Consider the following 16,886-nt stretch of genomic DNA (forward strand, 5'->3'; position numbering starts at 1 on the left):
TGCTGACGCTTGTTCCTACAGATTGATCACTTTGGATTTGATGAAAATGGTACATTCCAGCAGAGGTACCTGGTAGCAGATCAGCACTGGAAGAAGGACAATGGACCAATTCTGTTTTATACAGGCAATGAAGGAGACATTGAGTGGTTCTGCAACAACACGGTAGGTGGCAAACAGTGGGATTGCAGTCCTGCCTGCCAGCCATGGCATCCTGAAAAAGGGAGGGGGAGCAAGAAGACAGTCACACAAGGTCATTGACGGATAAGTTTGTAATGACTGCTGTCATTGTTATAGGAGGAAGAGGAGCTGAACAAAAGCACAGAAAAAGTTTAAGGGGCTTCAGGGTCCTATTTGAAGCCCAAACAAATAAAGGGATACACTTCTCTTAAATTCCTGGGGCAGTGAAGAAAATTTCTAGAGAAAACACTGTAGTTGCCCTGAGCTAACAGTTCATAATTTTGGACCAAATGAAACTTATCCTAGTACTTTAGAGTTCCCCAAGTAAAATTGAAGGTTTTCATGTTTGGATTTTTGTTTCTCTATTAAGAAAAATATGAAGGCAAGTGGAAGTCAGAGCCAGATAATTCTTGTTCTCTACAGTACCTGTCGAAGTTTTTACTGTCCTGACTGATACAAATGCAGAATGGAGTGTGTGGGTATTTTTCAGCCATTTCAATACCAAGTCCAGTAACATCATAGGAGGTGGCATGTGCTGAGCTCAAAGCCGCCAAGGACTGCTTGCAGGCTTTGTGCTGCCAGCTGATGATCTCTGTCTGCTTCTTCTCATAGCTGGTGGTAACAAACTCTTATCAACAAGTAACGACAAGTTGTACTTTTTTATTAGTTGAAATTAACTGTATTGCAGTGCTCCAGATTACTGTTATTGCCAAACAAATTTTGTGTTTTCTGTAATGTAGTCCTAGGTCAAATGCATGGTTTTCTCCTGTAGCCTGTTTTATTTCCTGTGTGTTAAGCTTGTGCCATAAGAGTTCTGTTAAATTTCCTATGTGTAGTCACAAAACAAGGATATTTAATATTTTGCAGCATTGAACTATACATACTGTCTTTGTATATATCAGCTTCCCTGGGTTGATATCTGTTTTGTGTGTTTCCTTACTTCAATGATATCTTAAAACCAAATTCCACTCTGTCTTTCTAGTGGCATTTTGATAGTGATAGCTTTCTAATCAAAGAATTGGAATACACTAGATTGAAACTAGAGACTTTTAAACAAGTTGAATCAATTATTTTCTGTGTCTGTTTTCTTTCAACCAGGGTTTTATGTGGGATGTGGCTGAAGAACTTCATGCCATGTTGGTATTTGCTGAACACAGATATTATGGAGAATCTTTGCCCTTTGGGAATGAATCTTTCAGTGTAAGTGTCATCTTTTGTCTTCCTAATAAGTGTATTTCCTACAAACATAATTCTGCATATTTTAATTATTGCCAGGGCATTGAGTGTTAACTTAAGTGATATATAACTCTTTTGTAGCTATCAATTCTAGGGTAAAAAAATAAAACCAAACTAGAAGGTTCTTTTTAGTGCTTCAAGTGACACCTGCAAAGAATATTGCATTTGTTCTCAGGCACAGATTTAGATTTTGTGATTTTAGCTGTACACCTGATTTTAGCTGTAGCTGCTGTGGGGAATAGAAAGGCTGTTGCTGGAAATCACTTGTGCTGTCCATAACCTGTCTTCTTTCTCTCAGGATTCCAAGCATCTCAATTACCTGACATCAGAACAAGCTCTGGCAGACTTTGCAGTACTTGTTGAGTACTTAAAGACAACCATTGCAGGAGCCAAGCACAGTCCAGTCATAGCTATTGGAGGGTCTTATGGAGGAATGCTTGCAGCCTGGTTTAGGATGAAGTATCCCCATGTGGTGGTTGGGTGAGTGTGCTTCTCCTGCTTAAACACAGCAGGCATTTCTTACTTCTGTGCTATAAATGTTACTGCTCTGGGAGAAGTACCATAATTCAAGCTGGCGTGAATTTTTCAGTACTGGGAGAAGGATTCAGGTTACTTTGAATTTGGGAAGAGGTGCTGTTTGCCTGACAAAGGCAACTGTTGATCAGCAGGTACTGGATGGTATATTTTGTCATATTTGTGAAAACAACATATGAACGCTGACTTGGTACCTAACTTTTTAGGGTTTCCAGACTTTAGGCAGGCCTTTAATCTCTTCAATACCCTAGTTACCCTCTTGGAAACAACCTGGAGTGTATATTTTCATGGACTAGGCCTCTCTTTATTTGAGTTCACACAGTGCCTAGTGAGAAAGACCTAATTGATAGGTGAGAATAAAAAGCAATGAAGTAATCAAGTCTGAATTCCTACCTTTTGTTTGCTGATATTGTTGTACCAGTGTCCAGGACTTACATCCTCCAGCAGCCTTTTGCATACAGACCTGTGGAGTAATTTTGCAGCATTATGGTTGGTTCATCTGGAGCCCAGCGTCCAAGCTGAATTATAAATGCTGCCTAGATAGTGGCTGTTGGGAGGGTATGGAAGTCCTTTTTGCAGGGGTTCAGGATCTTTTTATGTCCCTTTGCAGAGCTGTGGCAGCCTCTGCCCCCATCTGGCAGTTTGGTGATCTGGTTCCATGTGGCACATTTTTCAGCATAGTGACCAATGATTTCAAAAAGAGTGGCAAGGGCTGCTCAGAGAGCATCCGGAACTCCTGGAATGCTATAAACCACCTTTCCTCAACAGGTAAGACCTCACCAGTGCTTTTTCAAAGAATAGTAAAGATCAGGAGTGTGTTATGACTTTCACCTTTGTATGTTTTGGGTTTTTGACTAAAATTTGATCTGCTGTGCTTGTATGTGTGTCAAATAGTTTCACTAAATTTGTTAGGCTAAGTGAAAATGTTTTTTTAGTAGCAGCACAACTGATGTATGTGTTAATAGTACAATACACTAAATATTGTTTTATTCATTTATTTTTATTAAAGATGCAGGTTTGCAGTGGCTTTCCAATGCATTTCATTTGTGCAGCCCCTTAAAAACTCCTCAGGATGCTGCTGTATTGAAAAATTGGCTGAGTGAGACATGGGTAAACTTGGCTATGGTGGATTATCCCTATAAAGCTGACTTCTTGCAGCCTCTGCCAGCTTGGCCTATACAGGTAATTTAGAATCAATATCTTGTAAAATTGACTATTTGGTTCAATTAATTCTCTCCTCCCCTCCTAGCTTGCACCTTTTCCTTTGTTTTCTTGGCTCCATAGAAGCAATGTGCTGAGAAAAGATAACCAAGATAATATCCTGTGCATATCTTGGTTTGTTGCCTAACTGCCCCTTGTAGGTATAACAAGTTATTGCAACAGCCCAGGAGAAAAAAAAGTGTCAGGGATGACTGAGAAACCTCAGCTGTCCTGCAGAGCTGTTCTTGAGTAGCAGAAATGCTGCACAAAAAACACATGCTATTAGAGTTTCTTATGTCAGAATCAGCTGACAGAGCTTACAACAAACAAGTTTTGAGCCTATGTCCTTTTTGATGTGGGAAAACCAGTGAGAGAAAATGTGGATCTCCACAAATACACTCCTTGGAGGGTCCCTTCTCAAAGCAGAACCTCTTTTTACACTTGCAAGCCTTAGTTTGTGCAGTTCTCTTTATCCTTGGAGTGTTCTTATTATTTTAAAACTCTGCCTGAATTTCCCTGCAGGACTCTGGGTTACTATGTGAGGTAGGTAAGATACAAGTGTTTTAGGCAGTAGTTAATTATAAAATAAAATCTTTCCCTTGTGTAGAGCTGCCTGACGGAGGAGGGAGGGAAATGAATCTGTCCTATGTGGCTGTCTCAAAGAGCAGAATAAACACCTTGCAAATTATTTCTGCTTATAAACCTAACCCAGAAAAGGCCACTACCCATTGGACAATACTAATGTATGAAATCTGATTTATATAAGTTGTTAAGATACTTTATTTTCTGAAACAGTAGCTCTATTAGGACTCTGAGGGCAAGAAAGGGGGAGGGAAATGTGGACTTGATGATCTTGGAGGTCTTTTCCAATGTTTGAATAGCTGGAGATATATATATATGTTGTTTAATCTGTTCTGTCTCTGTGATCTACCTGCATCAAACTGCAGGGAGAACCCCAGTTGATATCTGGAGCTTCTCTGTTAGGTATCTGTATGTGCAGTCTTTAATTACAGAGGTACTAAATACTATTTATTAAATATAATCAATTTTAAAGTATGGAAAATGGATTGAAAAATTTGGTGAATGAAACATTAAGGTGGAGCTGTTGGGTTTTGAAAAAAAAATTTTAGTCAGGAAATACAAAGTTTCAGGTTCCTCATAGTAGCATGCACGACACATATATGATACTGCATTTTGTGATAATCAGGGTATATAACTTCATAGACACTTTCTGGAAGTGGTCTGATTGTGGAGAATAAATGAATATCCTACCAGGTGTCATGTATTAATATTGAATTACTATAGACTGAGATGACCTCTTATCTCTTCATTGCAGGAAGTCTGCAAGTTCTTGAAGGATCCCAGTCTCTCTGACAAATTGTTGCTGCAGAATGTTTTCCAGGCAGTAAATTTATATTACAATTATACAGGAGAGGCCTCATGCTTAGATGTGTCACAGACTGCAACGAAGAGTCTGGGTGAAATGGGTTGGTACTACCAGGTATGCTCACTAATCCTTATAAATTGCAAGTCAATGCTGGTTTTTTAATCTAGAGCTGATGAGAATTGCCATTTAGCTGTCAATATATTGTGCCAGAAGTATTGATGTGTACTGATAACAAACCTAGTCACAAACCAAGTGTGATTGTAGTGGGGAAGGCAAGGCAGAAAAGAGAAGCAGCTTTCCCAGGAGGTTTAGATTGTATCTTCATTATCTAGCCACTTGCCGAGTTTCAGCGCTTCACTGACTGGAAAATGATGTACAGCAGACAGTTGTAAGTTGTGTAGGGCAGTCAGTTGTACAAGGTCTAACAAGGCCAAGTGGTGGGTCCTGCACTTGGGTCACAACAACCCCAGGCAGAGCTAGGGGCTGAGGGCAAAGTGAATGGAAAGCTGCCCAGGGTGAAAGGCCCGGGGGCACTGGTGACAGCAGCTGAACCTGAGCCAGCAGTACCTAGGTGGCCCAGAAGGCCAATGGCACCCTGGCCTGGATCAGCACTGGTGTGGCCAGCAGGAGCAGGGCAGGGATTGTCCCCTGTACTGGGCACTGGTGAGGCCTCAGCTCCAATCCTGTGTCCAGTTCTGGGCCCCTCACTGCAAGAAGGACATTGAGGGGCTGGAGAGTGTCCAGAGAAGGGAAATGGAGCTGGGGAGGGGTCTGGAGCACAAGTCTGGTGAGGAACAGCTGAGGGAGCTGCGGGTGCTTAGCCTGGAGAAAAGGAGGATGCTGAAGAAAGACCCTAATGTTCTCTACATCTTTGTGAAAGGAGATTGTAGGGAGGTGGGTTTCTGTCTCTTAAGTAACAAGCAATAGAAAGAGAAGAAATGGACTCAACCTGTACCAGGGGAGATGTAGACTGAATATTAGGAAAAATGTCAAGCACTGAAACAGGCTACATAGGGAAATGGTGGAGTCACCATCCTGGAGTTTTTTAAAAGATACTATGCACTTAGGTACATGGTTTAGAGGTGGACTTGGCACGTTTTGGTTTATGGTTGAACTCAGTCTTACAAGGTCTCTTCCAACCTAAATGATTCTGTAGTAGTTAGGTTGTAATTACTGATCAAATGCTGTTTGAGCCTGCCTTTTAAAATACTGTAGTAACAGCTATTGGATGATCTCCTGAGAATATACTCTATTGACCTGCCCTTTCTTTCAGACTTGCACTGAGATGGTGATGCCCTTGTGCACAGATGGTGTCCATGACATGTTTGAGCCTCAGAAGTGGGACTTTGATGCACTTTCAGAAGAGTGTTACAGGATGTGGGGAGTGATGCCTCGCCTCTCTTGGATTCTTTCTATGTATGGAGGAAAAAACATCAGTTCACACAGCAACATCATCTTCAGGTAGGCCTTGTTTCAACTGATGGTGCAGTGTCTTCCACCAATTTGTGTTTCCAGTGTAGAGAATCTGCTCCAAATAGCAAAGGCATGGTAGCAAAGGGATCTGTCTCCAGCACTGCAGCTGAATAAATGATGGGCATGCTTTGTGTTGCTGTTGAGAGTAAAATGGTCTGTCTGCAGTGGCCAAAGAAGCCAACTGTTCTGTTACTGCCTGTGTGACTCTAAAAGAAGTATCTGAGCTGGGATTCTGCCAAACATCTTCTTTCCATGTGGATTCCTTCTTACCTTGTGGCCAAATTCCAGGTTTCCCATGCTGGTGAATTCCTACTTTTATGAACCCAAAGCTCTGTTGCTTTACACACAAAAGGAAAGTCTAAATGAGTTCTAACTATAACACAGAACCTTGGTCACCAAAATTACTGCTCTGAGTGATAGCCTTGTGAAGGGGCTGTGTCCTGGGTTGACTATATGATGCTTTTATCCCCAATCGTCTCATTCTGTTTATGTTGAATAATAATAAGTTTTGTACCTTTAAGAGTGTTACAGAGAGTGAAGGGGGAGAGAGAAGAAGCGCGCAGTTTTTTTTTTCAGACACTGCACTCACTCCTCCACATTCCTGCTCCTGACTGTGTTGTCTGCGGACAGACAGCGGGACAGAGAGCTCTTCTTTTGCTTTTTAGTTAGTGTTAGCTAGCTGAGGCAAATAAGTTCCCTGGACTGTTTTTTTTTCCCTTTTCGTTGGACCTCTTGGAACTGCTCTGGACTGAACACCCAGGAGAGCACCGGCAGCTGCAGCTGTGGCCCACCGGGCCGGCCCTGGCCTGCGACAATTCCAGCACTGAGAGACTGATCAGAGACTGAGTGAGCTGCTGCTTGAACCCGGGGTTTTCTCAGTTTGTCATCTCTTTTAGAGTGGCAAGGGGTCTCATTGTTTTGATACTGCTTTGGTCTTATTGTTTAATAAACAGGGGTTTTTTTCCACCTTTCTCCAAGGAGGTATTTTTCTTTCCTCCCGGACCAGTTGAGGGGGGAGGGGCCGATTGGATCTGCTTTTCCCACCGGAGCTCCTTTGGGGGGATTCTTCCCCAAACTTGCTCTAAACCTGGACAAATACATGAATTGGCGCCCAACGTGGGGCTCGAACCCACGACCCTGAGATTAAGAGTCTCATGCTCTACCGACTGAGTATAGTTACTAATAAATTCCCAAAACATACCACTGGAATTGGGATGCAGGGTAGGATGAAGAAACCATAAACCATACATGCTGTAAACAGAGCTTTTTGAACGCTTTATAAATCATTATCACCAGGGCCAGCACAACAGCTATTCCAATCCGTACCCCTCTACCGTAAAAATTACTTGTTAAGGACAATAATCCTAATGACCAGAAAGGTATTGAAACCTCAAAAAGGTCTAGAGCCCAGAGCCATACAGAGGCTTTCACAACCAGAGACATCAGGGGTCCAAGCATCATGTCTACTAACTGCTTTAACAACAACAGACACACAATTAATAGGGCTTTTTTCCACATTTTCGAGCCGCGCATCATATAGTCAACCCAGGACAGGCTGGCATTGCATTCCTTTTTCCCTTTCATACAGAAAGGAGAGGGAAGTAACTTTGGGAGTTTTTCTATTACTGCCAACAGCTTTTAGTGGCATTTAGTCAAGTTTCAACAAACTTGTGTAAGATCCAGATACAGAGATGTTTCTATTTTTGTAAGGAATACTGGTAATACAACAAAAGCTTGTCTGAAACATTTATATGTGGACAAAAAGTGAAAGAAATGTTTCAGTCTAGCACAAAAAACTGGTCCATGCTGCTTGCTGTCTATTCAGCCTTCACTTCCTTGACTTTTAAGATTAAACTCTGCTGTCTTTAAAGGGAGGTTCATGTGGTTGTACTTATGCTGTGAGGTGATTCAGGTGAGTATTGTCTATCCATCTTATGTGGGTGGGAGGTGTTCCACAAACCCATTTGAGACCTCAGTAGTCCTGAATTGCTGTACCCATTGCCCACTGTGGGAAGCTCCTGGATATGTAGTCCTCTGTGTTCTGGAATTTTGCAAGGCCTTTTCATAAAACACCTTGCCACTTCTACAAACCAAGCTCAGATTTAGTCTTTTGGATGTGGTAGATAAGTATGCATTTTAAAAGTGGAAAGTTCTCACTTGAATTGGGATTATTTTCTGGATCACTGCTGTTAGTGTCGGTCTGTTTGGCTGCAAAGGCCTTTTGCTTTCCTCTTGTTTGCCTCTTGCTGTTTCTGTCTCAGCAGGATATCTACTCTGGAGGGAGAAATCCCACCCTTTTTTGGAAAACTTTTTAATAAAAAAAATTTGTTGGTTTCACTTAGTTTCTGCAGAGTGTTGCTTATTTCCAAGGCTGCACAGCTCTGTACAGTAGAAATCTGCTTTGTAAGCGATAGACAAACAAACAAATCTAAATAAGTGTTTAAGAATTTATGCCAGCTGAAGGAGCTGGAAATGAGAAAAGCCTGAAAGCAACCAAATGAATGTTAAAGTAGTGCTGTACACACAAAGCTTTTGGATCTCAAGCTGGGATGTTTCTCTTCAAACAAATACATTGTCAACACTGTACATTTTATATAAGAGCCTTTTATCCTCAAACACTGCTGAGTGCTTTACAAAAAACATCCCAGTGTTTACCAGGGGATGTGGCTCCCTGTGGGCTGAAAAGAACTGTGTTTCAAGTGACAGGCAACTTGCACAACAGTGTAGAGCAGGAAGGGAAAAGTACTCCATCTAAAGAGAACCACTGTAGGGTGGATTTATCCAGACACAGTGGGATTTGGCCAGGATGCCCAAACTGGTGCTGCTGCCTCTCCCTCTGTGAGCAGTACATCACTCTGCACAGTCACACTGTTGTTTGCACTGTGTGGGATTAGTGCAGGGAATTCCATTGCCATTCTGGTACCTTCCTGGAGTAATGTAGTGTGCAAGTGGTTACTTAGGCTGTGGGCAGGTGGTACTTGCCTGTTCTAGGCAGTACGCCTTTATTAACACTAGCCTGAGGAAATGGGGGGTTTCAGAACACTGTTTCCCCTTTCTCTTCCAGCAATTTCCTCTCTTCTTATGGGAGCATGCTGTGTACTTCTTGTGGAAGTGTTGCACAGTGGTGGGAAGTGACATTTTAACACTGTTCATACCTGTGGTGGCAGAGAGCTTGTAGCAGTTGTGGTGTCTCATCATCAGTGTACTGTGGTAGTCAGAATCAGCCCAGGTTATATCAGACAGTATGAAATTCGGTCTGCACAGTCTAAAAATGAAGGTTTTCAATCTCAGTGAATCACACCTAAGTTGTAGGCTTCTGAGTCAGGGCACCCACATATCCAGTCCTGCACTGGCACGGGAGAGGCAGAAGGAGAAGGCTCTGTGTTGAGAGATTCTGGTTCTCTGTGCAGAAGGAAGAATTGTTAGCACTAAAGAAGGGAATGGAGGCAGAGAAGAGAAGACAGGACAATGTGTTGCTGAAGAGAAAAGGTTAGAGAAAAAAGTTAACAGGAAACATGACAGTTGTGGAGGGTGGTCCTGTTAAAAAAAGGATGCACAGACAGTGCTGCTACAATTGTGTAAAACTTCTGGGCAGGACAGGAGGGCTGAGGAGACTGAAGAGAAAATAGGAAAGGGAACTGTGTGCTGTGGGATAGGCAGAATCCTATGGATGCTGTCAAGGAAGTATATGAATTGAAAGCAGGACTAGCAGGCTGATTTTTGCACTAGTTTTTTCTGAAGTCCTGCTTGCCTGGCCACTGCTAGAAAGAAATGTCTGACTTATTCTTTCTCTTCTTTGGTTTATACTTGGAAATTCCTGCCCTGTGAGATGGGCAACTGAGTACTTAAATGCTTGCTTAGTTTTAACACATAAATAATTTATTCCAGTAGGAATGATCTTAATCTCCAAAAACTGTAGAGATTTTTGATTTTGTGGTGAGCCCTCCATCCCCCCTCCCTTCAAGTTTCACTTCCCAAACTGCGTCAGTGCCTCTGGTGCCATCCTTTGGAAGGAGCTGCAGAGGATGCAGCCAGAAGCTCACAGAAAAGCCTGTGGCATGCTTAGCTTCCACATGACTGGGACCAAAAGATCCAAGTTCATGTGCATCATGGGTCTCTCAGCAACTCATTCCCCTGTTGCCAAGGTGCTCTGCTGATTCAGGTGACCTTTTAAATCCAATGCTTTTGGCTTATTGGGCAGCTCTCAATGCTTTTTGTTTTGCAGATACAAAATGTTTCTCTTGTCCTAAGTCATATTTAGAATCACTGAAAGTAAAGAACTACAGAGACTCAAGAAACTTGGTTGTTTTGGTTTTTTTTCAGTGGTGAAACAAGTAAAATATTAGTTTAGACTCCAGGTTTTTACTTCTAGTTTTTTCTAAAAAAGCTTTAAAAAATTATTTTACTGTTTTTTTCTGGTGTTACCATTGTGGTATTTTTCTAGCTTCATATCTCTGTGTCAAGGATGTTTTAATGTCTTAGCTTCTTCTAGAAATTTGCCCTCTCATACCTCAGCCCATCTCTGACATTTCCTTTTGTGGGCAGGCCCAGTGTTTAAAGTGAGAAACAGATCTAGGTTTGTGTAGTTCCACAAGTATATGGATGTTGCTTTCTTTGTGCAGAAAGACGGGCCATGTGTGGGAAGGTCATTGCAGTAAAGGAAAATGAGATGTAGTTGGGGTTATTGGGTCAAGTCCAAAGCTAGGAATGAGAGATGGAAAGCTCTCTCCCAGCTGAGCCATTGGCCTGCTCCATCGACTATTCTTTGGAGCCGTATCTATAGTGTAAGGAATTGTTAAAATTGAGCTAGGATGAGGGAGGAGGGGAAGTAAATGCTATTAAGTTGTCCTTTTACGGAGGAAGAGTCAGTTTGGACAGTTTTTTAAGGGATAAAATCTTCATTTTCATAGGGTTGTTAATAAAGTCAGCACACTAACAAACCATGCAAACATTTCTTTGCAAAACCAGGTTGGCACTCAGCTGAAACAGCAAAAGGTAGAACTTCCTAAAATTCAGCTCTAAACGGTCCAGTGAGTAATTTGTTTATGGCAGATTGTGAAGAAGGAAAGTGAAGTGCTTTGGTTTGGGCATGTTTTGGTAGAGGGAAACCTGAGACTTTAATGACGATTACAGGTGGCAGCATGTTTCTCTTCAGAGGTTTTATAGGTTATTATCTGAATAAGCAGATAATTAATAAGAAGTGTCGCCTTGCTTAAGCTGCTGATAGGTCCATACCGCTGTCAAAAAGTTGTTTCTTAGCAGAGGGGTGGGCACAAGACATTAAGACAGGGCTGAAGTCTGTTGCTGCATGTGCAAAACTAGTAGAAATGGTGATGTGAGCTGCAGCCTTGCTGCTGACTGCTGTCCTCTAATGAAATAGTCTTTCCTTACAGCAACGGTGGCCTGGATCCGTGGTCTGCAGGTGGGGTGACCCAGAACATCACCGATTCCCTCGTGGCAGTTGTGATCCCAGATGGAGCCCATCACCTGGACCTGCGCAGCCGCCACCCTTTGGACCCCAAGTCTGTGCAGCAAGCTCGAGCCATGGAGATCTGCCTCATGAAGGAGTGGATTGAAAAGGCCAGGCACAGCCTCTGAAGTGCTACTGCAACATCTGTGGCCATTGCCCCTCTCTTGGCTTTGCTGGGAGTAGGGCCAGGCCTTGTGATACGGACATTGGAGCATTTCCCTCCTCGCCTGCAGCACAGTGGCCACCATAGCTCATGTCCATGGGAGAGGCAGGCAGCAGATGGATGGAGAGATGCTCAGATGATAAACTCCAGTCAAAGTGCATGGATTGAGCTGCCTGCTCTGGTTTGCTTTCCTCTTCTGCTCTTCTCAAATGCTGTGCTTTACTGCACAGTAGTGGGTTCCTGTTCTAGGCTTGTTGCTCTTCTCCTCGCTGCACTGAGTGATTGTTCCAACTGCTGGTGTATCCAGCAGTGGATTACATGGGAGTGCTGTTGGTGGTGAAACTCTTGCTGCCTCCAGTGTGACTGAATTTCAGACATCCTCTGCTGGTGGAGATAATGAGGGAACAGAAATCACATCTGACTGTGATGTTTGGTGGAGATGTAGGGAAGGCCTGGGGAAAGTGGCTGTGCTGTTTGTAAGGAAACTAAACCCTTACACAGCCCTTACCCTTTGGAATCAGTGTTGGAAAAGAAATAAATATACAACTTTTTTTCCTACCTAGTTTTCCAGCAGCTTATTAACCAGTGGATTTTTTTATTCTGTGCTGTACTGAATGGTCAGGGCTGGGCCCAGACTCACTCTGCTGATAACTGGCTGAGCATGCAGAATCTGCATCAAGATTTTACTACTTCTTTTGCTATGAGTCCTAATTCTGAGATATGTCACTGTCTGTGCTGATGGTTACCAAAGAAAAATGAGTATGTATGTGTGTGTATCCCTTACAAATACTTCGCTTTTTAAAATCAGGAAGCTTTTGAAGCTATTCTCTTGAAGAGCAAATGGGACACTTGTGCTGGCTACATCTTATGAAGTGACAAATAATTGGGGCAGTGCCTTGTGTGGGTTCTTCCCTCCCCTCCATTCTGTGTATTGTTCAAATTCTGCATGATCTGTTTGCTGATGGCTCTTCAATAAAAGCCTTTTAAAAAAATTGTTTGCTGGACAAACTATTGAAAACACAGAATGCAGCTATTCCCTTGGATCAGCCCAAAGCCTGATGCTGAGCTCACCAAGCCAGGTGCACTGGGCTTTCTGTAAGGCTTCCAAACCAGACAAACTGCCCTGATTCATGAGACAGCATATTTGACATTAATAAATGGCTGGGGCAGTCCCCTTGTTTTCCAGCTTTGGCTTCATTCACACTGCAGCCCTTCTTCAGAAAGGATTCTTTGCAGTTTAAAGGACAACTCCGTTTTAGAATGACTCAGGCAAATCTTCATGTCCCCAGACTTTTAAAATTCCATCTCTGTTGAAAAGTTTTCTCAGCTTTCGTGGTATGCCTGACAGTTGAGTATATTCCCAAGATCCCATGTGGCCTTTTCTGTCTCCAGTCTCCTCCTGTCCTCTGGAAACAAAGAGAACCTAACACTGAATTTTTATCTTTTCAAACACTTCTTAGATAGCAGATTATCCAAGATAATCTATTATCTTTCTCCTCATCTAGTGTTAAACATGGCATTTATGTTCAGACTCTGTAGTCTGAACATTCCTGTGCTTTTGAGCAAGGTAATTTAGAGACTCCAGAGAACAAGGCCAGGGCTAAAGGAGGAGCTGTGGAGGATTTGCCTGAAACCTGTTGACTGAAAGCTGTTGGTGTTCCCCTTTTCCAATAGTTCCAATTTTTGCTGTAAATATACTCTAGACTCTCACTCGTGGACATTAGAATAACATATCCTTGAGTCTTTTGAAACAAAATGTATTGGTTTTTATCAATTATGTTACAGCAAAGTTTTTAGAAATACTGTTGTATCTTCTTACACATTAATTGATGTGTGGTAATGCCCTGGTTCACTGTAAAACTTAGTATGAATTTGGGGATCAGAAATTATTTACTTGAGCAAACAAGATCCCTGGTCTAATCAGTCCCTGCTAATTAGGGAGGCTCTAATTAATTAGACTCCCACTAATCCACTGATTGCTCAGGGTGCTACTCCAAGTGAAAATTTTGGGATAAGCATTTCCATGTTGTATGGATAAAGATGTGAACAGCCCAAATTAACAGCTATTGTATATTGTTAGTCAGCTTGTGTCTCCTCTCTCTCCCCTGCTAGTGAACTTACTGTGTCAGGAAACAGCTGCTGCTTTGTTGTATGGAAAACACTTTTTAGTGTCAAGCAGCATAAGTAATTTAAAATTTCATTGCTTTTCATTTGCTTTTCACTCCTTTCATAAGCAAAATGTTACCTTCAACAACATTTAGGACAACATGGAATTTTTCAGTTTTAAGTTTTGTGAAATGACACTTAGAAAATTTTTTTTTCAGAGGGGTTTTGTGTTTTTTGTTTGTTTGGGAGAGGATGTTAATAGTCTTTCATGTTCCATATGGTTTCTGTCTCTGAGACTGATTCAAGTGCACTTTGGATCAGGTTCTTACTGGTTGGACCAGTTTATGAATTATGTGACTTGTTTTTATGGTATTTTTAATTGATTTGACTTTTTTCCCATCAAGCTGAGTAGTTCTTATTTATCTCAAACATCTCAAAGAGGTCTTATTTATCTCAAACCTTCAGACCTCATCTTAAAACCCATGTACACATCTCTGAATGCTACCAAGGAACTGACTTGTGGTTTGGCTACCTTATCTAAATGTTAGCTCTCCTGAGAGTTTCATACAGGTGAGAACAAGTTGGGCCATAACAAATGGTTGATGCATCTTTCCAGGCATATGATGATGGGCCATACTTCATCTCAGGCTTATGTAAGTTCTTGGCTTGTGTCAGAAATTACTGGGATTTAAGACTTAAAATTTTGTATTTCCTACTCACTGGGAAAAATGCAGATGGAAAAAGAGTTAATGTTTTCCCCAAAGCATGAATCTTAGTGGTGAGCCTGCAGTTTGTATCACTAAAAATGCATTAAGATAATGATGAGTTTCTGAAACTGGATTTTGTTTACAGGGACATAAATTTTGCATCCTTTGGCAGATTCCAGGTTCTGGAAGTGACATTGTCTGGTTTGTACTTGTCTGTTGAGGAGTAGGGGGAGAGCTGGTCACAGGAATCCTGGAGTCACACACATGGCAGTCAGGATGACAGATGGTGAGTCTGCACTCCTTTGGGAGTTTCTCACTTCAGAGCTTTGGCTGTGCTGGGAAGCAGGTGTATGAGCTGGCTGTTCTCTGTAGGTGACCACACTGGATGCAGTCAAGCTACCTATAATGGGAAAAGTCCATTTTCCTTTTGAAAGCTTTCCCAGGCAAACACACACTTCCCACATGTCCATACTGAGGAAGGTTGTGAGGACAGATCTGTAACCTCCCCTGACCTTGCAAGGGAATATTTTAACCAAATAGTTAACAGGGCAGAGCTAAGGCTGCAGACTCTTGGGAAGGAGCTAAATAAGTTCTGCAACTCATTTTTTTTTGTACAATAATTTTAATTTTGAAGATGATCAAATATTTCATCATCCAAAGAGTGTATAGAAAGGAAACTCCCTCCTGGAGCATGGATTCTAAATCACAGGAAAAGTGAGAGGTTTTGTCGCCCATGTTGTCTGCCCACCAAGGATGTTGCAAAAAAAAGTCATTATGCTTTAAATAAAGGGATTTCTTTTTCTACCTCTGCTCTTAAAAGGGGTATTTAGCTCTTGTGAATTGAATCTCTAAGGAATAATGAGTGACCTAAAGAGCTTTATGTAGGTTAAAGACAGCACAGAGACTCTTGGATATTTCAGCTCCTTGCAGGACTAATGGTGGAATCATTGTGCCTTTCTGGCAGTCAGGAGGACACTGTGAAGCCACTAAACACAGGATGAAAGAATTCATGGGATTGTATACTCCAAGCCTCCATTTTTAGCTCTCCCTGTTGATTCAGAGCATCATTGTTATGCTGTAACTGGCATCTGACTGGATGTTTATACTGTAGTCTCTAGGTTTTGGGTTTTTTAAAAAATAATCTAACCTCTCCGTGTGTTTTCAAACCAAAGCCTTGGTCTTATGAAGATGACTATAAATCTGTCTTTTTTTAAGACCGTCCCTGTCAAAAATCCTAAAAGGGTTTGTTTTGGCAGTGCAGGTTAGCAGAAAATGTGCAGTGAAGCAGTGGCAAAAAATATGAACTGAAGATATCTGCAGTAAATTAACAGTGCTTAAGTGCTTTTTAATTTCCCTTCTGTTGTTTAAAAAATCCAGATTTATCATCTAAAGATGCTGCGCATTGGAACTTCCACTGGTCTGAGCAGACTTGTGCTCCTGTTTTGTTTGCATTCCGTGATTTCCCAGTTGAGCATACTGGGAAATATGGAACATAAGCCATTATGCAGGAATATGAGCCTTTCTTGTTTTACCCTCCAGTCCAAGTTTATTTTACCAGCAAATCTGAAACCATTTCATCCACATGCTTTAAGGCAGTGTCCATCTCTGTACACTTTCCATGCAGTCCCAATGAAGAAATTGCTTTACAGCAGAGTTAGATTGCTGACAGCTGATTGTGCTCCTGGCCCGGACCCTGCTGAGGTGGGACGTGCTCTGTCCTTGCTGCACCTCCCGTGGGGATCCCTGGGGTGTGATGCAGAGACAGCAGTGCCCTCAGCACCCACAGCAGGGAGGAGGGAGGAGGATGTGCTCCTTCAGCACGGAGCGCCTCACAGCTGTGCTCTGCAAGTCAGCAATCGGCTCAGCCTCACTTGCAGCTGGGTTTTGGATTTCTGCCGGATATTCAGCAGAGGAAAATCAGCTGTGGGGCTGCTTTGGGTGTAACCCGTGGGCATCTCCATGTGTAACAATGTCCTCTCCAAAGCCTCCGTGCTGGACCCAAGTGTTTCCTGTGGGTGGGGGCTCCCCAGCTCTCAGGGGCTTTTCCCTCCTCTGGTGATTTGAAAAATCTTTTGGTTCCATCCCCCAGTTTAGAAAGTAGGGGCAGTGAAACACTGGGGCCGGGAATAGCAAATCCCTTCCGTTTGTCTTGTTGTTTTCTAATGTATGCGACCTCTCTGGGTGGTTTAAGCGGTTTAGGTACTTTCTATAAAAGGGATCTTTTAATGACAAAACTAATGTGATTATCTTACCAAGTGTGAGAGGCGTATTCAAGGTTTAAAGAAAATCTGTTAGAATAGCTGAATGTATCTGCTTAATCCTTTCTCTAATGTGGGTGGACAATGCTCTGGGAAGCAATTGGGCTTTCTTTCTTAGAGTAAATGCCTGGTCTCCAGAGGTAGGAACTTGTTTGCAGCTTTTTATACCCTTACG

General features: G+C 42.3%; 1 protein-coding gene across 1 annotated transcript in view; it reads left to right on the top strand.

Annotated features, from left to right (window-relative positions):
* The window catches only part of PRCP (prolylcarboxypeptidase), a 32,264-nt gene extending 15,759 nt beyond the window's left edge, over positions 1 to 16,505 (top strand). Inside the window, exons 2-9 of the mRNA XM_005485828.4 lie at positions 22 to 162; positions 1,276 to 1,377; positions 1,712 to 1,893; positions 2,558 to 2,715; positions 2,957 to 3,129; positions 4,484 to 4,648; positions 5,808 to 5,995; positions 11,401 to 16,505. Of these exons, the coding sequence (XP_005485885.3) occupies positions 22 to 162; positions 1,276 to 1,377; positions 1,712 to 1,893; positions 2,558 to 2,715; positions 2,957 to 3,129; positions 4,484 to 4,648; positions 5,808 to 5,995; positions 11,401 to 11,605 (1,314 nt within the window). The 3' untranslated portion in view covers positions 11,606 to 16,505. The remainder of the gene's footprint in view (positions 1 to 21; positions 163 to 1,275; positions 1,378 to 1,711; positions 1,894 to 2,557; positions 2,716 to 2,956; positions 3,130 to 4,483; positions 4,649 to 5,807; positions 5,996 to 11,400) is intronic.
* Positions 16,506 to 16,886: the final 381 nt, after the last annotated feature.

The sequence above is a fragment of the Zonotrichia albicollis genome, chromosome 2, assembly GCF_047830755.1.
Source record: "Zonotrichia albicollis isolate bZonAlb1 chromosome 2, bZonAlb1.hap1, whole genome shotgun sequence".
Lineage (NCBI taxonomy): Eukaryota > Metazoa > Chordata > Aves > Passeriformes > Passerellidae > Zonotrichia > Zonotrichia albicollis.